This window comes from Triplophysa rosa, linkage group LG13 (genome assembly GCF_024868665.1).
Source record: "Triplophysa rosa linkage group LG13, Trosa_1v2, whole genome shotgun sequence".
In the NCBI taxonomy this organism is placed as follows: Eukaryota; Metazoa; Chordata; class Actinopteri; order Cypriniformes; family Nemacheilidae; genus Triplophysa; species Triplophysa rosa.
This window is the reverse complement of record NC_079902.1, coordinates 15377474-15404457: the sequence shown is the minus strand read 5'-3', so window position 1 is coordinate 15404457 and position 26984 is coordinate 15377474. Positions and strand designations below refer to the sequence as shown.

At 38.3% G+C, this 26984-nt stretch overlaps 2 protein-coding genes across 4 annotated transcripts in view; both read left to right on the top strand.

Moving 5' to 3' along the window:
- The window catches only part of zgc:101583 (uncharacterized protein LOC494104 homolog), a 191339-nt gene that overhangs the window by 125278 nt on the left and 39077 nt on the right, over positions 1–26984 (top strand). The gene's annotated exons all lie outside the window — the stretch shown is intronic.
- The window catches only part of glra4a (glycine receptor, alpha 4a), a 39510-nt gene that overhangs the window by 3408 nt on the left and 9118 nt on the right, over positions 1–26984 (top strand). The window contains exons 1-5 of one of the 3 annotated variants that reach the window (XM_057348950.1): positions 17846–17955; positions 18522–18705; positions 19375–19442; positions 20917–21140; positions 22767–22849. In XM_057348950.1, the coding sequence (XP_057204933.1) occupies positions 19440–19442; positions 20917–21140; positions 22767–22849 (310 nt within the window). In that variant the 5' untranslated portion in view covers positions 17846–17955; positions 18522–18705; positions 19375–19439. Of the gene's footprint in view, positions 1–17821; positions 17956–18521; positions 19443–20916; positions 21141–22766; positions 22850–26984 lie in introns of those variants that run through there. The other 2 variants (XM_057348948.1, XM_057348949.1) reach the window with 2 other exon arrangements.

Sequence of the window (26984 nt, the reverse complement as noted above, 5' to 3'; positions counted from 1 at the left end):
TTGCTTAGAAAGACTTTTATCTCTACAGTCCACCCATTTTTTGTTCAATTTTGTTGTAATGTTGACAACACGTTTTTCATGCTTTTTCATGCTAATACAGCCTGATCTCATGGGAATTTTACAAGGTGACTATTTTTTATGTTTGCACAATCTGAAACGTACAAAAACGTACAATTATTAGAAAAAAGCAATAACAAGCCTCAACCTCACCCCTAAACCTAACCATCACTGGCACAAAGGCAGATTATATCAAAATATGATCTGATTATGAAATGAGGAGAATGATCAAAATATGATATGAACAGAGACTCTTGGTATGTTTGTAAAGTGCTTTGGGTGTACAGTAGTACATAGTAAACTGTTATATAAATGTTTAATTCATTCATTCAAAATATACAGAGATTCGAATTACGAATCAGCCACTTTGTAAAACACTTATGAAATTGCCATGAGTTTGTGTTGGCTAATCGGGACTTAACAAACGATTCAACATTGTCTTTTATTTACCGATCTTCCCTAACACAAACCAATGCCTCACCTCAACCCTAAATATTTACCTATTTACCTCAGCAAACACCATATTGCAAACAGAGAGAGAGAAAGAGAGCACACACCAATATGCAGAGCAGTACACACCAAAGCAGATTTGACCCTGGGATTCAACAAAACTGTGGGGAAAAAATGTAAAATCCTCGTGATAATACATCAGCATTAAACCAAATGCCAGCAGATCTGTTTCCAAACATAAACCATTGTCTTAGATTTGTGCCACTTGACTCTTAACCTGGCCAAGAAGATTTTGAGCCTGAGTGCATAGCCTGTGGGCTGTGGCTAAATGAATTTCCTTCCACTGCCAGCTTTCATCCAGAACCACTGCAGGAGAAACGTAGCACCAAGTGTAACTAATGCGGTTGGGTCACAGGCCTTCATTTAAATAACGGGCCCGTGGGATTCTCCTCCTGCTCGCGGTTTGGCAGATTGAAGCGCTACTGGAAAGAACCTTTTGGAGGTTGTTACAGTGAACAAATACTTTCACCGCAATTAAAAGCACATAAAGGAGTCTTTACTGTACGTTAGTCACCAAATAAATAGATGGATGGATGGATGGATGGATGGATGGATGGATGGATGGATGGATGGATGGATGGATGGATGGATGGATGGATGGATGGATGGATGGATGGATGGATAGATAGATAGATAGATAGATAGATAGATAGATAGATAGATAGATAGATAGATAGATAGATAGATAGATAGATAGATAGATAGATAGATAGATAGATAAAACAGACTCTTATCTCATTAAACCCTTTCCATTTTCTGGCCTTCATTTCTCTGTCACACCTGAATTGTGGTCCAATTTTTCTGAACTGTCATTTCATTAACCTGTGCTGATAGAAACAGAGATGTTGGTTTCTAATAAAAATAATAATATTGCACATTGGGAACAAATAAGAGCAATACCCGTAAATCTCCACACACTTCCCCAGATTATGTGCACATGGTCGGTCATTTTAGGAACGCTTGTAAACAAAAGAAACAACACCCACCGTTTCTCTCTCACTTTATTATCTTTTGCTTCACTTTCCTGTTCACTAGCCTATGTCACGCATGGGTAGCGAAGCAGTTTAGAAGGTGGGTGGGAGATGGAAGGTGAAGTGAGGATTACCACTGTGCCCGTCAGATAACACAATGTCGGGGAGAGAGGCGGCACTTTTTTTCAGCAGCATGAAATGAGAACACAAGCACAGTGGAGCCGTTTTTTTCCTCTGAACGCTGAATAAATTATTACCCTTCGTAAGGGCACCACTCCACTCGGGCCCACTTTTGTAGGAACAAATTAAATTCAATAGTGCTAATCACAGTTTCTCAGTAAATGCCTGACTAACGCTCTGACCTCCAGACGGGCTGAGAAACCGGGCCCAGTGTTTGGTTCATTGATATTTCTGTGTCACGGCAGTTACCAGAGCGTCCACGCTAGCTGCTGCAGATTTGCTCCACCAGTCAGTTGCCATGACAATTGTGGTTTATTGATCTATTTAGCTTATGGCCTTATCCATTATCCTGTACGACAGTTGGTTGTTCCTAATGGAAATACAGAAACAGAAACACAACAGTGGGGGTCAAGCAGGGTTTGAACCCCTGAGGTCATGCCATGAGTTCAGTATCAGAAAATCCTTTAAAATCATTAGCATGATGGACAGACTGTCCTGATGAGAAAAATTAAACAGGTCATAAAGGCTGCAGCCACAAAGTCTGAGTAGTCGGTATTTGTGGTAACATAATATGCTATTTAAAGGAAAACAGAGATGTAGCTATTATTGCAGTAAGAGATTACTATATACTGTAGAACTTAAAACAAATCAAATAAATAAGTCTATTCTAGGCCTACACTACACAGTTTTTCTTTCAATGGATTGATTTGTGTAATTGAGGACTGAAATCCAAAATATAAATCTACCAACCATAGGCTTCATTATGCATATGCAATATGCATATTATGCAATAGACAAGTTTTCATGCTTTTTACTTCATTTAAAATGCCAATGTGCCTTAAACGCTTCATTATAACAAACAAATAAATAAGTCTGCTCTTCAAATGTAATGCTCTATTATGGATGAGACTGGGGCTAGTTGTCACAAAGTATTTTAATACAAAACCGGTAACACTTTACAATAAGGTGCTATTAGTTAACATTAGTAAATGCATTAGCTAACATTAGCTAACAATGAACAATTTCGTTTTTCAGCATTTATTAATCCTTGTTAATGTTAGTTCATGTCAATACAGCTATTCATTTTAGTTGATGGTGCATTAACTAATGTTAACAGTGACAACGTTTGATTTTAATAATGTATTTATAAATGCTGAAATTAACATGTAGTAATATTAATAAATGCTGTAGAAGTATTGTTCATTGTTAGTTCATGTTAGCTAATACATTAAATAATTGTTAACAAATAGCACCTTATTGTAAAGTGTTACCACAAAACCTTATGGTTACTAATTTACTAATACATATTAGTGATGCCACAATTCTCAAAATAATATTAAACTGTTCTGTACGACCTCCACGGTTCAATACACGTATGTGAATTGTGTTTTTTCGGTTTTGTATTTAAATCATTTTCTGTCCGTGTTTGTCTGTATTTCTGCACACTGAGATAAACGCCTCCACATGAGTAAATATCTAATAACAATGCGCCAAAGTTAGGGATGCTTGCGATGCTTGTGTCAGATTTCACACGAGTTGAGCGGTGAAGGGAAGCTGCCTACAACATGAGAATCAATTTGATTCGAAAAGCACCGGAAATTTCAACCCAGCACTGGGTCAAAAATGGACCCAGCAAATGGTTTAATATTCAACCCAACAATGGGTTAAAACAACCCAGCATGGGTTCATTTAAAACCCAACTGTTGGGTTTGTCCATTTGTGACCCAGTGCTGGGTTGAAAAACATCTTATTTTTTTGTGTAGATTTGTACGGCTCATTAAAGTCCTGAAAAGACATGTTTAACTCCATGTTGTATGTAACCTACATGCACAAAGCTATAAAGCAAAGCCAAAAGGTTCAATTAGGCATGCATGACCATATAGGCTTGACCTTTATCTGTCTTTGCACAATCTGCAAGCCAATGCCCCATTCATTACCCATTATCAGCTCATCAGGTCTTTCCACACCCTTTTCCTGATTTCCCCCTTCACTGTCTTTATTTTCACCTTGCTGTCTAAGAAGAAAGTTTTCGACCACCAATCTTTCCCGGACAGACTACATCGAACATTGTTTGCTCTGACTAATGGGATCATAACCGGATTCCTGTAGGTCAGAGAAAATATTTGCATTCACACACCGGAAAAGTGCAGATAAATCGTATTTACGTATAATGTATAACTTTACCTTCTAGATGAGGCACTATGTCCCCTTGCTTGAACGCAGCATGCAAACACACAGAGCTATTAGCAGTTAAATCAGGGTATAGCAATCCGAGTCATGCGGCATGCTGGTTTCCACTGCGAGACTGTTTCCCCTGTAAGGATTTTATGTTCAAACGCTCTTATAGTGAGAGGAGATTAGCTATTGTCTGGTTTTACTCGCTCACTGTTTATAGATTTAGAGGAGAAACGTTAAAAGCGAAGGGGATTCATCCACTATACTGTAGCTGTTCAACAGCATCATGGGCAAGTGAATGCTTTTAGTAAAGCCCTAAATGTGCCCTAAATGTTTTTTACTGCCTGCCCTTTCTCACCAAGTTGATATTGGTTAATTTCATCACAATTAATATCATACAAAGCTGCAATTTGCTCTATAAATCAGACAGTTATGTTGTGCAGAAAAATCTGCCACAAAACGCAACAAGTAGTAATTCTACAACAAAGAACCAGATTTTCTACACATAAATCCAAAGCAATTACAGGAATTATTTAAACATCACAGGAGTTTATTTAAACATTCCGCTAACTTACAAATGTTTAAAATAAAAGTTTATAACCCTTTGAATCAAAAACAATTGTCACCTTTATACAATGTGCACCAGAGATAAACTAAACTCAATGAATCAATGAAACCTTGAAGATATATAATGAATGTTTAAAAGTATAATATTTCGAATCTTGAATCAAAGTATGCCTCCATTTGCTTTCCCAAAGGCCTGGGTCAACAGGTCTCTTATGGTAATAAAGGTTACAAAAAAAATGTATTTAATAATTTATTTAGCCTCATGTCATTCCAAACATGTATGACCTATACTTTCCTCTTCAGAACACAAAAGAAGATATTTTGAAAAACGTTTGTAATCAAACAACATTGGCCCTTATTGACTTCAACTGTATGGACACAAAACCACTTAGACAGTTCTCAAAATATCTTCAAAATAGTCATAAACAGGCTGTGGTCAACATGAGGGTGAAAAAAAGATGACAGATTTTTATTTTAGGGTCAACTATCCCTTTAACCCCTAAAATCAGCTTTGTAAACCAATTTAACCAGATGCACCAAACCACCATGGAATTCATGCAGGTGAAGTTACTTATTCAGAACAATAGTTGCCTGTTTTTTTAGTAAAACACAGTTGTCCTGCACAGCCACTTAGACTTATACATAAACTTCTGGGAGTGAAGCCAACCCCAGTCTAGACTCTAAATTCCTCTCCCCTTTAGCAAAGTATGGACTTCTATCTCTACAGCAAGTGCTTTCAAGTTGCTTGTACATGACATACCGCCCACACTGCCTGTAAGTTTAGGAAGAGAGCAAGTGTACTTTCTCTGTTTATAGAGATTAATTACATCTCTTCTGGTTTGAACCAGGTCCAAAATGTTCTCATTTGCTGTGGGACAACAACGGCTGACAAAATCGTTTGTCACTCCGCTGGTGTTCAGCCGTAGCTTGATTCCTAGCTCTGCAAGGTGCATCGGAGAGCGCCCCAATTAAAGTGCTTCTTTCAGGGAGGAGGGGAGGGTGGGCTTGTGGAAACTATCTGCTGAACTATGTGTCTCACTCTATAAAGTTGAGAGGAACATCCTGACCTCACTACACTAGCACGAGCTCCAGACACTGAGGGCTGGAAGCCTAACAACTCATCCACACCATTTATTATTATTTGTCACAGTATCTGGGTTCAAACTGCATAGCGATGTGCTACTCGTACAGCATTTGAAAGCAATCCAATATGCAGCATGCATAGTATGCAAATCGTTTCCACGCGTGAGATATCAAAGTGACATAACATTTGTCAACATTTTTAACTTCCGTTCAAGTTTGCAGAAAATGATGAACATGCAAGCGTCTGCAATGTAGCTACTAGCTAATTTTGATAGAAACATTAAAAAAGGACTGATTAAAAAAACATGAAAAATTGAGATATTAGGTTTCAGTCTGACACCAAGGATTTGCAACTATTACACTTTTCTTTACTTTTAAACGTGAGCATATTCATTACAAATTCAGCTATCTTCTCAACTCATCATTATCTTGGAAAGTGATGCCAGCATCACTGCAACCACCCACCCTAAAGGGTGTAAATCTTTCACCCAACAGCATGACTTACGAGAGAAGATGGTAGAGCCTAGTCCTCACAAAATTACTTACATAGAATAAACAGTACACGCAGGCAATACAGAAACCCATGAGAGTCAGGTAGACAGAGTCTGGGCCACCTGAGGGAAGGGTGAAGCAAGAGGGTAACTGTGTGAGCGACCCACCACGACTACAAGCGTGCCACAGCCCCTGAGGCCAGGAGAGCCTCATTACCAGAGCAAGGGAAGACAGAGATAGCAACCGATAAATGTGTGAAACAGCAGTAAGCAGATCTTTTAGCGGACGGAGAGCGTAAAGAAACTCGCATAAGTCTATGCAAATAATCCAGAGCTTGATAAGAACTGACACTTTCATCCATATTTATACTGCACAGGCACATAATAGAACACATTCATTATCTCGCCTTAGCACGCTGCAGGTCCAAAACATACGTGTGTGTGTGTGTGTACATACGTGTGAGGAAACATAGTGAGCAAGAAATCACATCGTCTGTCACAAAGAAGAGAAGCAGAGACTCTTATCTCATTAAACCCTTTCCATTTTCTGGCCTTCATTTCTCTGTCACACCCGAATTCCGGCCCAATTTCTTTGAACTGTCATTTCATTAACCTGCGCTGGCAGGCGCATGGTGAAACATCACCTTGACACTTTTCTGTCAGTCTCTCTTCTCTCAGCTGATGATTTTGTATTTGCAGAGACAGCAGAGCGGAGAGATTCTATCCAAAAATTACTAATGCATTTCAAACAAAACCTTCATTTCCAGTTCTGATTGATTCTCTTTATTTCAATATTTTTTCACATATTTTCACAAAGTCTAATCTACATATACCGCTGAAAAAATACTCAGACTAGTGTGAACCTTCAGGCTGGCTGACGTTGGTTTATGCTGGTCTAGTTTAGTGATTCCCAACTAGGGGTGTGTGTATCCAGGGATCCAGCTTGGAATTCTGGGCCACCTAGATGTATTTTTTCTACCTGGAAAGATTAAGATTTTAAATGTACAAAACAGAAAGTATGCTTTTAAAAACAGAAAGTATGCTTTTAAAACAAATAGATTTAAATAGCTAATTGTTGTTGATTTTTTTGTCACTTCCTTCAAAGATAATAGATGTTAACAAGCCACTGCTATTAAACACTATTACAACACTCAATATGGCCACTGTAGCAAATTAATCCCCGCCTTCCAGTAAAAAGAGCCAATCATCAATCGATAAAGAGTTTCTGGGGCGGCGCCCTAAACAGAATCTCGTGAGGGCCTTGACAACATATGTGCATGTTCAGTAGCTAAAGCGATCTCGAAAAATATGTTTTTTTAGCACAATTTAAGCTTAGGAAACAAATTGCTGCTGTCCTTATGAAACCTTGTATCTCCATATTTTTGCCATAAACCACCCTTTATGTTTGTCACTGCGTTTTGAAAATACTGTATCTAACCAATACAAATCTTTGTAACTTTGACAAGCAGTATGTAATCATTTAAAAAGTACAGTGTTTTTTCCATTTCCTGAAAAACTGTGAATTTGAGGTTTCAAAAGGACAGTTGCGAAATGTTATGGTACAACTGATGTCAGTATTTCTGATTTGGTGTTGATACCAATAGGGCTGTTGGGGTACATGAAACAAGATTGGGAAACACTGGCCCTACCTTGTGTACTAGCAAAATCATGCAAAACACAAATCAGCATCCAAAACACAAAATGCCACTCCTTTAGCAGGATACAGAAACTGCAAGAGTCTGCTCCTAAACTTTAACTAAAGCATCAGTTACAGCTTTTTACAAAGATGTGTATTGATTACCTCGATCAATACTAAAACATGTTGTTGTTAAAATACTCAAAGACAGATTGCGGTTGTTCCTAAAATCCCATCCGTGGTCCCTGCTGAGATACAAGCCTGTGGGAGGGTGAAATGAAAGACTGCTACTTATTGCTTTGACAGAGAAGATCAGGTCACAAAAAGACCCATCACAGCTATCTGTCAGAGCTCTGGCACCATCAGCCAAGCAATCAAAGAACCTGGATCCCTGTCTCACAGACTGACAACATGCAATCACCACTGACCCATAGTATGTCTATGCAAGGCCAGAATTCTGAGACACACGCTTTCTTTCATATCTAACTGTTATGGTGCTGTATCTCTGTGTCTGGTTGAAAGAGTTTATTCATTTTTTGTTGTTTATTTAATTGCCGCCACATTAAATCAAACTTTATCAAATCAAACTGTTTGATCGACAGATGAAAACAGATGAGCAATTTTCATCAAATTTACTTACAACAAAAGCTTAATTTCATTAATTTATACTATAGGGGTTTATGTAACCAAGCAACAAGAGTTCCTTTGTTTTCAACATACTGTACAGTCAATTATCTCTCATTTTTGACAGGATAATTGCTGAATAATGAATTGTGCATAAAGTTTCACATGTGAAATGTATTCACATCCTTTATTTCTGTGATAAAAAGAGACTGTAGACTGAAATAAAAATGCTTACAGTAAATTTCCACCCCCAATCCAAACGCACAGATATGATTTGGATATTAGCAACAGATAAAATGAAAGTGAAAAATTGTTTCTGTCTTAATTGTGACACACCAGAGTATTAAGATGATAGCAAGGGGAAGCTAAATCTTAAATACATTCTAAATCTGAGGGGAACAAAGGCTGGGGGCAAAAAGTTAGTTCAGCAGTGAAACATGATTTCATCTGGGGTCTTTTGAGATGTCAGACCCGACTCCCTCAAGGTTAGAGATTTCATTATGAATTAAAATGTGTGCACTGTGGGCTGTGAATAGTTTAAGCTGAGCCAGACTTTTAATAAAGTTTTGATGCGAGCTCTGTGTTTGCAATAAGCCAAATAAGGTTCTACTGAGGTGATTTTGCAACACAGCACAGATGCAGAACAATCTGTTTGTTTCTGTAAATCTACTAAAACATTCATAATGATGCAGGATTTGTAAACAGTGAAAAATAAACCTGCTTGGGAATAATCTCTCAAGCTCCACTCGACAACCCGATAACATTTACTTGTACTGTTCTTTGTACAGAGAACACACAATCTTAACACATATTTTCTCTAACAATTTTAGACATTAAAGGGGGTATGCAACGGTGTTTCATGCATTCTGACTTATTTACAATGTTAAACATGCTGGCTTAACATGATCAACTTGTCAAAAAACGAGTTGGACGTATGACGTAGTATTTCTGTGCTTGATACACACCCCAGGAGGTCATATTTAAATCTTGAACATCTGTCCGTTAACCTGTATGTATGAGCCGTGTCAGATCCCAAGCGTGTTTTTCTGCCAAGGCATCTGTCCAGTCACTGCTTAAAGGGCCGCGGGTGATTGACATCCCACCACAATATCCCCCGTGTCTCCATGGTCACAAGGAGCATTACCGCAGAAGGGGCACAGATCAGCGAGGACAAATGCACCTCGGAAAATTCCAGAGAGAAAACCAAATCCTATTCCCCCATGGTGCCCCTGATCAAAAGAAAAAAAACATACTTCGATGGACAGCAAATTTAATAGAGAAGTTGAGATTGTCAGTTTTCAGAAACACCATTACATTTCAGATTAACTTTCAAGCATGCGTGAGACTCCATTCTAATCCGAACATATAGCACGTTTATCTCGAATAATATATATAAACCCCCCACTGGAATTACGGCACTTACAGTAACAGGTGTAAGGATTCAAAGTGTGAAATGTGATTGAGCCGAAATGCTGCGGAAAACGAGCGGCGATGTGGTTTGATGATGGGTTGTAAGACCTGTTAAACTCCTTCACATAAAATGTTAATAGCCCTCAAAACCAGGATTTCCAGCCATGGGTGTCTAATGACTATCATTTCCCCTGCATTTGCTAAAGTCAGAAAGTGGCCACTTTGAAAATTAATATGCTTTCTGATCACTGGCTCCCTAATGAAAGGCAATTAGCAGCATATGTTTGCGAGTCATGTGCAGTGTGTGTGCTGGGACCAATTGAAAGCAGAGTAATGTTGTGATTCTCATGTTGTGCACGCTGCCTTACTAAACAGCAATATTACCTTTGTAAAAGTTCCTCTGTGGCCATGACAAAGTGCTTCGACAAAAAGCGAAACAAATGGATTAAGGGATTTGCTTTCTTCATCGTCTCTCGCAGAGCAGACAAGCTACATTATTCAAGTGTGACCTACCTTAAACATCGTGCTTTCATGATGATAAGAGAGATGGAGTCAAGGATAATCTCTATTGTCTCCTATGGGCTGTATAATGGGCATATAAAAGGATTGACCCTTTAAACTCATGCACATTTCATTATCTATACACTATGATAATGGATGCTGTTGTCATGTGGGTTAGCTGCAAGGACTTGGACATATTCAAGTGTTTGCTTTGAGATTTGGGCAGTGTGTGAGATTAGTGACACTTTCAACAAAGTCAATGGATTGTGTGTACCCATAAAATATAATGGCTATTGAGGAATCTGGAATTCTACTAAGATTTCTGCCAAAAAACTAAACAAACCAGTTGGAGATGGTTTGCTGGTCTTAGCTGGTTTCTGTTAGGCCATGTTGGTCTTAGATTTTTCCCCCAAACAATTTCCCTGCACAATGTGTTGAGGGTCACATGCTGATGCATAGTACCCACTGTGAAGAACATAAGGACTCAAATCATGCATAAGACGCCTCTTATGAGGCTTTTCATTTCAGCATGTTGCCTTAAAGGGATAGTTCGCCCAAAAATGAAAATTATGTCATCATTTACTCACCTACGAGTTGTTCCAAATCTGTATATATTTCTTTGTTCTGTTGAACACAGAGAAAGATATTTGGAAGAATGCTTATAACCAGACAGACTTTACCCCCCATTGACTGCAACTCGAAGGTGAGTAAATGATGACAGATTTTTCATTTTTGGGTGAAGCATACCTTTAAAGTCTGTCCGGCAATAGTGCAGTTTACACACAGGGCTGAAATTGTTGAAACTGTTCTATGCAACAGTTAAACAGTTATTCCTTTAAAAGACTGAATTTATAGCTTTAATTTGGTTCTTAAACAATTAACAAGACATCTAAAAGTGTAACCTGCCTCTTTATTTGGGGCAGACAAAACAGACAGTGTTGTGAAAAGTATTTGCGCTTTGCCAATTACCTCCATTATTACACTTTCTCTTACTGAATGGTTTAATGTCATCTAACTTCATATTAGACAATGAAAACCTGATGAAAAAATGAATCACAGTTTCATAAATAATGAAAGAGTGGAATTAAATCATGACTCAATTTATGAAACAGAATAATCACCAATTATTCACATCTACATGGGTGGAAAAAATACACTGTACATCTTTTCTGTGAAAGCAAATCCTCACTTGTGGCAAGGTCTGAAATTTACACATAGGCTATACTTCATGCTTGAAAACCTACGAAACTATCAGATTTTAAACTGCCCTTCAAATAATCTTTCATAGGCTCACAACAAGGCACATATGAAATATCAAAATTGTGCATTGTGTCCTTGTGACAGGTTTCTTTTGGGCATTTATTGAAAATTTAGCCAAAAATTCGACCAATTCTCCAAGTAGCCGTTTTATTAGAATAAGCAGGAGTGATTTGTCAACATATTTTCTATGAGTATCAAAATAACTGTGAAAGATAACATTTTTCTCAGAGAAAGATTATGTTTTTTGTACCACAATTTGCAAAGGTGGCTGCTTTTAAGTACATTTCAGAGCATTTCTTATCTTTTTTTAACAGATTCTCACAGATTATAGTTTTATATGATGTATGTGCACTTGTGTCTGTGTGTCTGTGGGTGTCTGTGACCACAACTACGTCAACACATTGATTAATCTCAGGTTTCTGATAAAACAAGAGAAAATATTTCAGCCAGTGTCAGGCAAGGAAGGAGCGTTAAATATTCTTATCATTACTCAGACAGGGACTCGGGGATCAGACGGCCGTATCGGGCCCTGAAAGGTCAGGCTCATTAAAAGTCCCCTACTTGCATCTCAATGATTTCGAAGGAGCCCATACTTTGATTTAACAGGCTTCTTATCCCTGTTAAGCTTCATGTGGACCCATTACCAGAAACTTCAATGCCCCATGATCAGAGCGACAGGAATAGCTCCTGTCAGATGAGAGACAAAAATTGCACACCAACTTTAGCAAATTACCATTTCTCTTCACATGCAATTATTTTCTGCTGTTTACTGCTGAAATGGAATGGATTTTCTGATGGAAAATCATGAAATTTCTGGTACCTGATTTTATCTCTAGCACACTGTAACTTTGTTCATCTGCTGCTGTCTTGGGAATCCCCAAGCGAATCATTCTTACTGTATCCCGGCATTACCACACCTGAGGAAAACATACTTTGATGAGTAGCTCTTGTGTTTACACAGTTATGGGATTAGATTGCAATAACGGTAAAGTTCTGTTTTACGGGACTGCATCTATACTACGAAATAAGCAATGACAAAGACAGTCATTATAAATTCATGATGGCTGATGCAGAAGGCAGGCATCTCCCGAGGCTTAGGACAAAAAAGATAAAAAGTTAAACTTGTGTTCACCATCTTACTGATGGTCAAGCATAAAACCAATTTAGATCCAAAAAGACCAGCATTTCTGGTCACCAGCATATACTGCATTCTGAATGCTGGTCCCCAGTATATGATACTGGTTTCCGTAATCAAGCTAGGGATGGTTCTTATTAGATGTTATCAAGCTAATTGTGCTAAAGATATAAAATTACAGAGTATTGTTACAAATTAAGATTAAAGTGTTCATTATTGAAATAAAAAAATGTTGAATTATTTGCTTGTGAATTACAACGATATGCTAGTTCATGTATTAAACCAGCGCCAAAACAGCAAAAACCATCTTGAACCAGCAGAAAAATGTAAGCATTCATAGCTAGTCTTTTTAACACAAATTCTCTAAAGTGTTCAGCGTATTTTATTCTAATCTGTAATTGTACCCCCTATGAAGTTTTCTGCTTTGTCGTTGAAAAATTAAGCATGCTATGATACATTATGCTGATGTATTCAACATCTGAGACCATTTCCGATGACTAAGAACTCACGGGGGGTAAAATCCAGTCATGAATCTTTCCACATAATCATGACAGGAAATACAAAGAAATACTGCAACACAGAAAGTAAACACACAGTCACCGATCTCTACAATCAATGCAGTGAAATCTCAGATCATTACGGTTTCTCAGGGCAGCAGGTCAATGAAAGAAGCTTATTAATGACTTTTAAATTGAACACTGACAGAGTGCTTTATTAAGAGATGGTATGTAATCGCATGTGACTGGCTAACTTCATCTTTTTAATGCTTTTGATTAATTCCTTTCTTCACCCTTTTGAACTTTTCTGTTGAACGTCTGACAGATTTATTGCACCGTTCACATCCACTTGCAACACTTTGCTCCCTTAGCTAGCCATGCTGTGCTAGGCTCTTTCCTGACACAAATTCCAAAAAAAGATATTGCTAGGAAACTGCATTATCTGTATTCAGGTGTCAATATTTCATGCAGACTAAAGAGATACTGTAGCTGTCATAGCCATATTTCTTTGAATATACTTCACCAGCTATAGCCTTTTTCAAAGCTGCTAGAATAGGCATAACAAAATCAGATAAAAGAAATGCTGCTAAATAATATTTCTGGTGTTAAATCAATGGGGTTACAATTTAAATTAAAATATGAATCAATAGAATAGTATTGAAAAAACTCAATTATTTCACGTTCCACTATTTGCAACAACTTTATAAGACTGAGGTTGATTCCTTAAATGTAATACTGCTGTTTTGGACATCCGAGGTTTCAAAAGGACAACAAAGATATGTTAAACACTTTTTAAAGGTGTGCCATACTTTGCTTTTATATACATTTATATATACATTTAGAACCAATGTTGTTTACAGCGGGAGAAAATATCTACTGTACAAAGAATAAAATCAGAAAAAATTATATGGTAAACATGTAGACCGAATCCAGTCTCATCACTGGCCTGAGAGTTGGTCTGGAACAAATGTGACTGCGTAATCTCTCTGGGATATTTGAAGTGACGATGAATGCTACACATCCACAGATATCATGGATTACCCCAAACACAACCAATGGACCTTTGCCATGCCTGTCCTTTGTGTGTCTGAGCCACACATTATATAAACAACATGACTGGGGATTAGACTATAAACAGACTGTCGACAATACACTGTGGTGTTAGCGAGAACATTGAGTATTGTGGTCGGTGAAAGTAGTACAGAGAATTTAAAGAGAAGCAACGGTTGGAAAGCTTGGTATCTTATGGTTTCTCTCCTGCTGAAAGAAAGCGTGAGCAAAAGGAGAGGCAACATGTAATAATCACTGCAGAGAGCTCAATGGAACGTAGATTCTCTAGTTCAGACAGACTTCAATATTAACTCGGCACAGCTCAGCGCAGGAGCTCGGAGGTTTGTAAATACAATCTGATGCTGATGGTAGTCGGACGCAAACATGACTCAAGGTTGAGAAACGAACTCGACCGCTGCCTCCACTCTCCTGCGCCTCTTTAAAAATTGATGCTCTGCTCTAGCGTGGCCTCATAACAAAACATGCAGAAAATTGGAGGGAGAATGCGAACAAAAACAAGATTTTCTAAGGCTGTTTGACAGCAAGAATAATTGGGAGTGATTCATTTAGCAGCCCTTTCTCTACTTTTGAAGATAAACAAGCTCTTTTAAACTAAATTCAACTGGATGATGAAACAGCCCTACAGCCTGTGTGGCAAATGTATGTTATAAACCCATATCAGGCTTTATCTCGCTCCGAGAGAGATTCATATCTTTCAGGGCCTTTGAAGAGAACAGACATCCCGCTCGCATATATTCACCTGGGAGCCTCTGCTGAAATTTACTCCACAATCCAAAAACCGCAAAATTGAGTAAAAAGAGAGTATTTTTGAGGTGAAGCATTGAGAAAGTCCCATTTGTAAGACAGTTGTGTTTATACACAAGTTATGTCTCAACACCTACAGTGAGCTGCCTACTGCCTTTATACTGTACCATTATGATACTACTGGTCAAATATTACTCCACTACAAGTAAGATAGATTATTAAGTAAAAGTACAGAAGTACATGCTTTTAAAAGTACTCAAGTATTAAAAGTAAATTTCCTTTATGTCAGTGGTGCATTGTTTTATTGTCGTATACCTTATGCCTCTGAAGCAACCTACTGAATACACTGAGTAGCTCACAGTATCAGTTGTATTAAATGAGTAGTTCACTTAAAAATTGGCCCCATTGACTTTCCATAGCAATTTTTATTCCTAATATTGAAAGTCAATGGGGGAAAATTTTGAAGTGAGCTACTCCTTTAAGAGCTTTATGTGTTAAGCATATATATGTCTAGTTTAGATATAATCCTGTATAATCATTTGGCCTAATTATCCTCATAATATAATTATAATTACCCCCCTAGGCCTATATGTATTTATGAGAAGTGTTTTGTTTTTTGTTTATTCCCTTTACCAGTTTTAGCAGCAATTTACCCGTAAGTAGTAAGGTTCTTGTAGTAATGTGTAGAAGCCATGTGTTTTTGGATTTATTACCATTTGTATTATCATAGTTTAACTACAAACATAAACTATAGCTACTATAATGAAACTATGGTACATTTTTGTTACTATGGTTTTACTTAAAATTGCTTAATTGGAGTATGGTTACTATATAGAGAAAATGGTAAATTTGTGGATACTATGGTTTTACTGCAAATACCATCCCTGCTGATAAAAAACAATGGATTTGTGAATTAGATTTTTTCTATTAAATTCCTCTTTGTAGTGTGTTTTGGGTTTTATTCCAATAGGATTTACCATCCCACCAATACGCCCTTTCACAATGACGTCACTTAACTTCTGCCTTTTTGCAAAGCAAAACAAGAAGAAGAAGAAGAAGAACTTCCGTTTTGCCGTCGCGCTGGAATTTAACAACAGTGAGAAAAAAAACTGACAGAACACATATTCAAGTACTTATCCTAGCACCTTCGCTAACACAAAAAGAAAACAAAATACTTACCTTCATAATCAAACAGGTACTGTTCAACTAAGAATTTGTATCCTTTCTCTAGCTTTGATCTTGTCGTTAGCGAAAATTTGTCTGCAAGACGTTGTACATCATCTAGCCGTATTTGTGGCAGATGTGCAAGCCACTTGGTAAACTCCTTTCTGAGGCGCTAGCGGAAGTAACTTCTTCTTGAGTTTTACTGGCGGTTGGCAAATCAGCTTATAGGTGCATTACCGCCACCTTATGAAGTGGAGTGCTAGCGGAAGTAATGATACACTGCTTCGCAGCAGAACGGAAGATGCGTGACGTCATGTGAAAAGGGCGTATAGAATCCATCAAATACAAGTAGACACAAATATCCATACAATACAATTCCCATTATAACCATTAAAACCATTACATTTTCTGTTGTATTTTGGGCAGGGTTCTATTGTTTTTATTTCAGCAGGAATACTTCAACTATAGTTACTACAGTAAAAACAATATTCATTTTCTAAACGGCTTTAAATGATATAGCAGCAGATCAGAAGTTAACGTGCACGCACACTTCCTTAACTCTGACTATGCGATCTCGTGAAATTTTGAATAAAAACTTTACATTTTCCATTTTCTCTGTCATGTAGCTCAAGTTGTATGTGATGTTTTTTTACCGTTTAGCCGTTATGCCGATCATTTTCATGACAATGTCTTCTATGATCTTTGACTGATCGAAGCGCTCGTTCTAAGCAATGCATCACACATAGTTGAACCCACAGATGATTACACCACAATTTAACATGTGCCTTTTTCATCTTTTATTGTTCTATTTGCCTTTTTAGAGCGCTTTCAGTTGTGTAGTAGCGCCGACATTTACATTAGTTAGCGAGCCAATTTTCATTTTTGGGTACACTATCCCTTTAAAGACCTCCTTGTCTGAAATGCACTGCATAAGCTAACTGCTTAAGTGCAATAAGCATTCAAATGCATGCAACATTTTATAATCATAATATATATAAAAAATATGATTTTCCTCATTGAACCTATTGCAATGCATTAGTCTTCTCTTCAAAAGAAACATGCCAAACTGCTTTAAAATTCTTCCAAAATCGTAAAAAGCATAATTAAGTTCCTCGTTGAAATAGCCTTCGGTTAAGGAGTATGCTTGCGGTGTCTTAAAATGTTGACTCTATAGTCAGAGAGAGAGAGACAGGTAAGGTGATGGCTCTCGATACTTCAGGGGTAGTGGACTGGGGTCATAACTGATCTGCTAACAAAAGCATGAAGAAAAATCAGTTCCTCTGAAGTAGCATGAAAGAAAAAGCCCAACTGAATCCAGGGCTCCAGGCTCTGGCATCACTTGCTCTGGCCTGGCAGGGCTGTCAGGTACAGACTCATCCCCAATGGAACCGAAATCAAAGTCTTTCCCTAACTGTGACATACACAGCATTTCAATTGAGCCATCATACTGTCAAACACAATGACTCCCTCTGCCTATGGGTTTAGAGGTTCATTCTTTTTTCCCCATAATGACTACAAAAAGGTTTTGTAAAGAGAAAGAAACATGAAAAATGTATGTTTAAAGCACTATGTCTCTGTTTTGGACTATCTGGTGTAAGGAAAGTATTTTAACAGCTTGTTACAGAAAAGACCGTTCATGGCAGTTAAACCGTTCATTGCACTTTTCTCTCCAATTATCGCTGACTGCTTGTTTTCTCTTTGTCTTTTCTATCCTCTTTACCTCTCTTTCACTCTATCTCTGGCAGACTGGGCTCCTGTAAAGAGGAGATAAAGTCCTCCAGCAGGCCAGCCCCAAAGCCTATGTCTCCATCCGACTTTCTGGACAAGCTGATGGGAAGAACCTCCGGCTATGACGCACGCATCAGACCTAACTTCAAAGGTGTGACACAATGTAGACAAATATTCTTTGGATAGGATGTATGTTATATAACTCATTGTGGCTCTGGCTTGACAGTTGTGGCTCCTGGTAACTTCAGGGAACATAAATGAGACTAGTAGAGGGAACCCTGACTGCATAACAAAAATTAGTGAGCCGCCTCGCTGCCTACATATGCAATTCCAATTCCATAAATTCCAATTATCATGAAAACTCACAAGTGACCAATTTGCAATGCTCTACAGCAGCAACTCCCCCTGCCACACAAATAGCTCTTTGCATGGGCGCTTCCACTCACAATTAACTTTAATAGAGGTTGACATTAGCATTCTCCAAAGTTAATGGCGTAATAATCTTTTATGCATAAGAATATAGGAGTAAAATAATCTGTTTTTAATTATACTACATTTTTCATCTATAGTTGAGTTTTGAATAAAATATTTTATTTAGGTTTAATATTTAAATAAAGTTTATATCAATTAACTTATTATTTAGGATTGAACATTTCTATCCATCGCTTTACTTTTTTATTGAGCTCATTACAATGCATTATGGGATTTCATTTACAGCAAACAATACATACATAAGACTGTAACGAGAAAGGCGGGACGAGAGCCGTGAGGGAACGGTGACGCAAGTGATAATGAGTGTCAGCTGCGCGTTGCACCGGTCTCGCGTCTCTCACGGAGGAGCTACGGAAGCATAAAAGGATGAGCGACGGGATACGACGAGAGGACCAGGCCTGGACATTGTGTTAAGTTTTATTTATGTTTGTGTGGCCGGCAGTTGACCGTGAGGTAGCTGTCGGCCCTTTACTTTCATTTTGAAGTTTGGTTATCGTTCACCGGTTCCCACCTCCTTTCTTCCCGTTTACTTGGAACAGTATTACAAAGACGATGATTTCTTTGAAGTCAGTCAAATTGAGTCTTGATGTCTGAGCAAAACCTAAAAATGCTGCCTCCACAGGAACCTCACTAGGTTTTAAAATCGAGCAAGAATCAGCAAAGTTCTCCTGAATGTTCTCATTAAAAGGATAGTTCACCGAAAAAAGAAAATGCTGTCATCATTTTCTCACTCACTCCTGTAATTTTAAACCTGTACGACTTTATTTCTTTCGAAGAACACAAAATATTTTGAAGAATGTCGGTAACCGAATAACAGTGGTACCCTTTCACTTAAATTGTATGGACACAAAACCAATGCAAGTTAATGGGTACTGCCATTTTTCGGTTACCAACATTCTTCAAAATATATTTTACAGGTTTGAAATGAAAAGAGAGTGAGTAAATGGCAGAATTTTCATAATTGGGCAAACTATCCCTTTAAGTGCCACATGGGTTATCTATTTGCTATTTACTCTCCAAACTTCTCAAGACATTACAGGGGGTGTGTAAAGTAAGAAACTCTTTTATATTTCAACAGGACCACCGGTAAATGTCACCTGCAACATTTTCATCAACAGTTTTGGGTCTATTACAGAAACAACCATGGTACGTAAAACTGCATACTTGTATCTTTTGTTTTTGTTTTAAAAGTTTGATATTACAGATGACAGTTCTTTCATCCGTGATCAGCTGAGCTTCACGGATCATGTTGCCAGCACCACCCAGTCCTGTAGATTCATCCTCTACAAGGTTAGGAAAATTAGACCTTTCCTATCCGAGCATGCTACGCAAGTCCTAGTCCAGGCTCACATCCTGTCCAGACTGGACAATTGCAATGCCCTACTGGCTGGACTTCCAGCTTGCACAACCAAACCTCTATAGATGATCAAGAATACAGCGGCAAGAGTGGTCTTCAATGAACAGAAGAGAGCACACGTCACTCCTCTCTTCATCAAGTGACATTTGCTCCCTATAGTCGCTCGCATCAAATTCAAAGCTCTGCTCTTGGCCTACAAGACCACCACTGGTTCGGCACCCCCATATCTTCACTCGCTAATACAGACTTACTGTATATACCCGCCTGATCCCTACGCTTTGCAAAGGTACGACATCTTGTTGTGCCATCCCAAAAAGGGAAAAAAATCACTCTCACGTACCTTCTCTGGATCTGTTCCACATTTGTGGGATGATCTGCCCGCTGCTACAAGATGAGCAGATTCTCTAGCCATCTTTAAGAATCGGCTGAAAACACATCTCTTCCGTCAGCACCTGACCGATTAGTTCTGACTTCTATTTCTTTTCTATTCTTTCTATCCTTAAAAAAACTTAGCATTGTATACTGTGGTAGGCTACATGAGACCAGTTTTACTGCACTTAGGCTTTTTGTTTTCCTTATGTTGTTCCAATTGATTCTATTGTTTACCTCATTTGTAAGTTGCTTTGGATAAAAGAGTCTGCTAAATGACTAAATGTAAATGTTCTTTTGTGCAACTCAGGTCTTGACCTAAAACTCAAAGGAAATTCCCTCTTTCTCACACCAGCACTTGAGGAAGCGGGCTTTGTTAAAACTATATTTCTGCTGAGTGAGTTTTAATCGCTTGCCTGATTTCTCATAGAGCACATCACTTATGAGTTAAGAGTCCAGTGGGTCAGCTGATATGCTGATAATGAGCTGTCCACTATGCAATTAAAATGAAAAATTGAGCGAAAGAGCAGGATCTTCAGAACGGAGACGAGAGGGCGATATAAGAATCCTCTAAAGTCTGCGCTTAGCACTAAGTGTCTCTGTCAGCAGAATGTTTCAGTTGACTGTTACGGATTGCCATTGTTAACGGTCTGTTAGTCTGTTAACCTGAGGTTAGGTCATTAGAAACTGAGGACTTACAACAGAAATTAATGTCAGGGTAGAAAACAAGTTACATATTTACCCTGTCAAGACCATACCTGATACAACCTAAGACCGTGTTTGGTTTGCAATAAAAAAAATGCATTAGGACAAAATGTGTGTTAATAATTAACAAGTGAAGAAATGAAACCGTGAAACCTGAGGACCTAATACATTTTATCATTCCCTCTACAGGACTACAGACTTAATGTGTTTCTACGGCAACAGTGGAATGATCCTCGATTGGCCTATAGCGAATATCCAGATGCATCTCTAGATCTGGACCCTTCTATGTTGGACTCCATATGGAAACCCGACCTGTTCTTTGCTAATGAGAAAGGTGCAAACTTTCACGAAGTCACAACAGACAACAAGCTGCTGAGGATCTTTCAGAATGGAAACGTTCTATACAGCATTAGGTAAACAGACTCTCTATTGATTTGAAAGGATAGATCACTTAAAAATAAATCAGGCCTTTTCTTTCGTTATTCGTTTACTGTCATGTTGTTTAAAACCTGTATGATTCTTTCTTCTGTGCAACACAATTGGATGATATTTTAAGAAATGTTTCAGTTTGATGTCCATATTACAATGGAAGTCAATGGGGTCCAACATTGTTTGGTTACCAACATTCATCAAAATATCATTTACAGTATGTTCTGCAAAAGAAAGGAAGTCAAACAAGTTTGAAATGAAATGAGAATGAGTCAATTTTTGGGTTAACTATCCCTCAAGGATAACAAGAAAGGAATTTACAAGAACATATTCATAAGGTAAAAAAGACCATTCATCGCCTGGATTGATCATCAAAAAAGTCCCTGAATAATGTATGTCATATAGTATGTCAACCACTCACATACGGAGCAAGATGCAACTCAACTAAGGTTTGACAAAGGGTTAAGGTTGGATCTCATAAACCCTCCAGTCTTTTTTGTACCAAATATATTGGCCCAAATATCGAAGAACATGGATTGACCCAAATACGACGGGCACAATATCACCATCATCACAATAGAGTTTGCCTGATCCACAAGATGAGGGATGTCATGTGGCCCAGAAAAACAGAAACAAACTAGCTGGATAAAAAGGTTTGACAGTTTAAATCTGAAGTGTGTAATATTTGTGTCACTAGTGTCACCAAATGTAATGCAAAAATAATGTATCAAACAATCCTCAATAATTTCACAAAGTGCCACTGTGTTTTAAAACCGAAAAATTACACATTTCATCTTTAATGCTAATAATTATTGAACTCCCACAAACAATTTGTCTCTGTTAAAAATACCTTCCTGGTAACATTTCTTTCCAAACAAAAGCTGATTTTACATTTATTCATAATGCAAACACTTAATCCGAAGTGATTTACGAATTGCCGTATCCATGCTTAATCCCTAAAGAAAATATTCAAAAACACTAACAAAAAGCCAGCTAAATGCTTTTGTTAATAAGCTGATTCTATGGATTCGACTGCAAACCATCAGTCCTGGGTCTCTCTGTGGGCACCATGAAAAAATTGCATGTGTTGGAAAGCCTAAAAGGTCTATCCATCAGAGCGTGTAAATGCAGATATTCTGGGGTTTGAATTTAGGGTTATCACAGTGCAAAAGAAATGGGCTCTTCAAAAACACTGGTGGCTCTTGTCTTTCCTGCAGTCACCACATTACAGCAGGTAATTACACTGCCTCCTCTATCCCAAACTTTCTAATAGTAGCGGTCCTTCCCCACGGCTGAAACCTTAATGCATCAGCAGCACGATAAATAAATGCTAAGGAAAAAAATGTCAAGCAATTACTTCCCTATTACTAGGAAGTCACATGACCACAACACACAGAAACTAACCATCACTTTGCGGATAAAAACAAACTAAATTAATCAGGTGCACAGATATACAGAACATGAGCTTTAACAAAATTGGTGCATTCTTAAATTATAGGTGCCCTGTGCCATACAATCTGTTTCTCCGCCCTGGTCTTTCAAGCAAACCTTTTCTACCTTTATTTATTTAACACCTGTTTTCTACTTCCTGCTTCTCTCTGTTCTGTCAGGCTAACACTCATCTTATCCTGTCCTATGGATTTAAAGAATTTCCCAATGGATACTCAGACCTGTACCATGCAGCTTGAAAGCTGTAAGTACTCTATTCCTTTCTTTATCTTTACCTGTCCCATTCCCTCTTTTACTTTTTACACTTTGTTGTGTTTTGTCCTGACTGCTAAAAACTAGGGATGCACTGATAGGCCCGATACCAAGCTCATGTACTCGTACTCGTAATGCCACACCGATACCAAAGACCGATACCTCACGTGACATACATAGAGCCCTATGATTTCCGCAAAGCGAAAACGCGGACTGAATCGAGGATTCCAGGCATTTCCTAACAAGAAATTAGCGCTGAACAGCTAATGTAACAGTTAACGAAATATTCAGATACTGTTTAAATATGTTTTCTGCTTGTTTTACGTTACCGTGTGTGAAAGAGTGGTGCGGTTGCGTGTACTAAACGCATTGTGCTTGTGGAGCTTTCAGCGCCAGCGTTTCACTGCACGAGGACACTAACACATAAACAAACACCATTTGCGGCGATCCGTCAAAATATAAGTCCGGTTAACTTAAACAAACGCCCTTTGCGGCGTCCCGTCAAAATAAAAGTCCGGTTGACTTGAACAAGTTATAATACACTCACATTTTACCACACCACCACACATTTTTATAATTTGACCACAGAGTATATTGTTTACTTTAGTAAACTGAAATGTGCTAGTAAAATTGTGCTACTTATCATAAAAAATAGAAGTTGATTAAAAAGTAGTACTTAAATTTAAGTAGACCTAAAAACAAAAGAAAAAAAGAAAATGTAACAGTAAGATACTGGTTTATTAACATTGTTGTACATTATACAGGCATCGGTTATAGGTATCGGTATCGGTATCGGTGAGTACCAGAAAAAAATATCGGTACTCGTACTCGGTCTTTAAAAAATGGTATCGGTGCATCCCTACTAAAAACCTTTGTTTGCCATGAAGATGAAGCACAATGAAAGTGTCTTTTTAAATGTATTTACATGTGTTTAAAAAGACAAATTTCTGCCTCTGTGGACAATAAAGAATATACTAAACAGCCCTCCTACACTTATTAAAACTTGGTAAAGGCCTTGGTAACGTTTTACTATACTGAACCTTCAGTATATTTTTGTACTTTTTCAATGGCTTTTATATATAGGCTACATGTAGACTGTATAATTTCTCATTTGTGCTAGATCCAGATTTTAATCTTGAAATATAAATCTATTTTTATGCTTTTCTCACAGGAATTCGTAACTATTTTACGAGGTGGCTTTTTCGTTGTGAATCGTACAAAATCATACGATTACTAGAAAAAAAGCAATACTGAAGCCGCATCCCTAACCTAACGTCACCGGCGTGATAGCAAATCGTACTAAAATGTACGAATGAGACAGTGGCAATCGATGCCTCCTCTTCAGGGGAAGCAGGAATTCAAAATACGTTTTCAGCGCTTCACGTGAACCAGATGTGCATCACGCATCATGTCAAAATGCGTGCCTGCTGCAGACGCGTCGAAAGAGTTTATGATAAAAGAGACGCTCGCGTTCAGACGACACTGCGTTAACACTTAACTCTGATTACACATGAGACTAAGCGAGTATCTAGCAAACGCGAGCGTCTCTTTTATTAAAAACCCTTTCGACGCGTCTGCAGCGGGCACGTATTTTGACATGACAGGCTAAATACATGTTTTGCCGAACGCTTCTCATTACTGCTTCCCCGGAAGAGTCATGGATCGCCACTGGAATGAGATTGTACAAATTAGCTACATTGTAAAATAGTTACGTTATTGTCATGAGATTGTGTTGATTCATTCTATTATTGTCTATTGTAATATTTTCTAAAATATAGAGTACTAATATACTGTAAAAAAGTGAATAACTTGTAATAGCATTTTCCCAAAAGTTAGTGTACCAAGGATTACATAGTAGAAGAAATATTAAAGCCACCCTAATCCAGAAAATGCACTTTAAAATGTTGTTTTAACATATGTGTGTGTGTCAGGAGTGTGTGTACAGAACCACCCTAGAATGATAAAAATCCACCCATTCGTTTTTTTTAAATCCCAATAAACCTCAACTCACATTGATTGAGCCCTTTAGAGCTGAAGATCTTTGCCGGACCCGACGTGACCCGACGGGTTCGGGCTTAATTTCTATCATTTTACACGGGCTCGGGCCGGGCTTGCGCGGTAAATGAGCGGTCATGTGATGCGTTCCGATTAGCGCGAGAAAGATGCGAAAATGGATGCTGAGGAGGTGAAACAGAGGCTTGCCTCTGGCGATTACTTTTTGGTTGCACCAGCAACTAAAGCAAAGTCTGAGGTGTGTAAAAGTTTTGACCATGTGCATAATGAGAATAATGAGCCAGTGGGATATGTGAGATGTTACGACGTTTCAGAGGACTTATTTTATTTCTTTGTTCCAACTTCCAAGTGGCCTATAGCCTACGTTAGTCATTAATAAATTATGTTAAAACATGTATAAATGACTCATTCTTGACAAACGCTGTGTGCGTGCGCACATTTGAATAGCCTAATGTCGGGCTGTAAACGGGTTCGGGCTTTTAAAAAGCTGTCAATCAAAATGTACTTGTCGGGCTCGGGCCGAATTCTGTCGGGCCTAACTTTTAAGGCCCGATTACAGCTCTACTCCCGATGACTGCTGGTGGACTGCTGCGCCCCCATCGAGTTGTACACTGTCCGCCATTGTTTTCACGCTGGATTACTTGCAGTGAGCTACAAGAAACGCGAAGTGCATTCACTCAGTAAACAGCGTCCTCAGTTTTTAAACAAATACCGTTTGTCTTATGTACTCTCACTTATACAGAACAATGTTTGGTTTTTAAAGATGAGACAGTGTTTCTCATTCGCTTAGTGACCATTCTCTTCAGTTTTATTGTTGGAAGCACCGGCTCAGACAGCCCTGCTTTCTGCTGGAAAGGGGTCGGAGACCAGCAGCTCATTTGCATTTAAAGAGACACACCAAAACAGCCTGTTTTTCTTCACAGCAAAAATGGACATGTAGGGCACAGTATAATACAAGATCTGTGGTGTCTTTTGAGCTGAAACTTCATAGACACATTCTGTGGACTCCTAAGATTTTATATTACATGTTGTAAAAGGGCTACATTTGGGGGCCTTTAAATTATAATATGAACTAATGTTTGTATATCAATGCTTTTATTTCTACTTTAAATGAACCCTAGTATGCCTGAGCATTGGTTTATTAAATGAACAGTACAAAAAGGAATGATTTAAAACTGTTTTCTCTGTCTCACTGAACATGAAAAATCTGTTAAGAAATATAAGCGAAACAGCATCCTCTGCTTAAAATTGTGTATGAAGTGTCCTTCCTTATTACCTTGGTAAAATGAATCGGGAGGTAAAGAAATAGACTATTCACCACCCCCCAGTGCCCTCAGATAGCATCTTAACCCCTGAAACCATTTTAAAGGATATCAATAATGAAACTTTCATTTTGTGTTCCTTTTATTATGTGACCCACCTTAGCTACCCGAGGGCCTTTTAATTCCACCTCCTTTAGACAAAAGAATTCCCCTCTCCGACCCAGAGTAAACCCAAAGACATTCATGTAATGCAAAAATGAACTGCGGATTTCTACTTAGCCTGAAGTCTGTCGGATTATTGGATCTGAATCCTGATTTAAGTGTAGCGACCTCAAACAGCACCTGAAGTTTATTCATTTTCCATTCATGCGACTTAAAGATTTAGGAGACGGACGACACCCAGACATTGTGTAGCACTGTCCCGTCTGCGTCCTCTGTACGTCTACTGTATTTTTTTGATGAAAGGAAAAAGCCCTCTGAAGGCCACTGTTAAAATTGCCCTCTTCCAAGAAATAGGGACAGACAGACAGAGCGAGAGAGAGTGAGAGAGGGAGGGAGGGACGAAGACGGGTTTACTGCCCAACATAGCCATTATAGAGGGCATAATCATTCTTGATTAGACAAGAACATCTTTTTTAGGGCTTTGAAAGGGCCGGCTGAACACTGTTTTGACAAGTGTTAGGACACAGCCCAGGGCTGGGATCACCTTGTCTAGAAAGCCACCTCCTGGTAAAGAAGCCTGATGCTGTTTTAGAAAACAGGTGGAAGATTAAATCGAGCGCACAGGGAGACGAATCTAATGTTTGGGACACCGTTTCTAACAGATGTATTTCAGCAGTGAAGACGGATAAC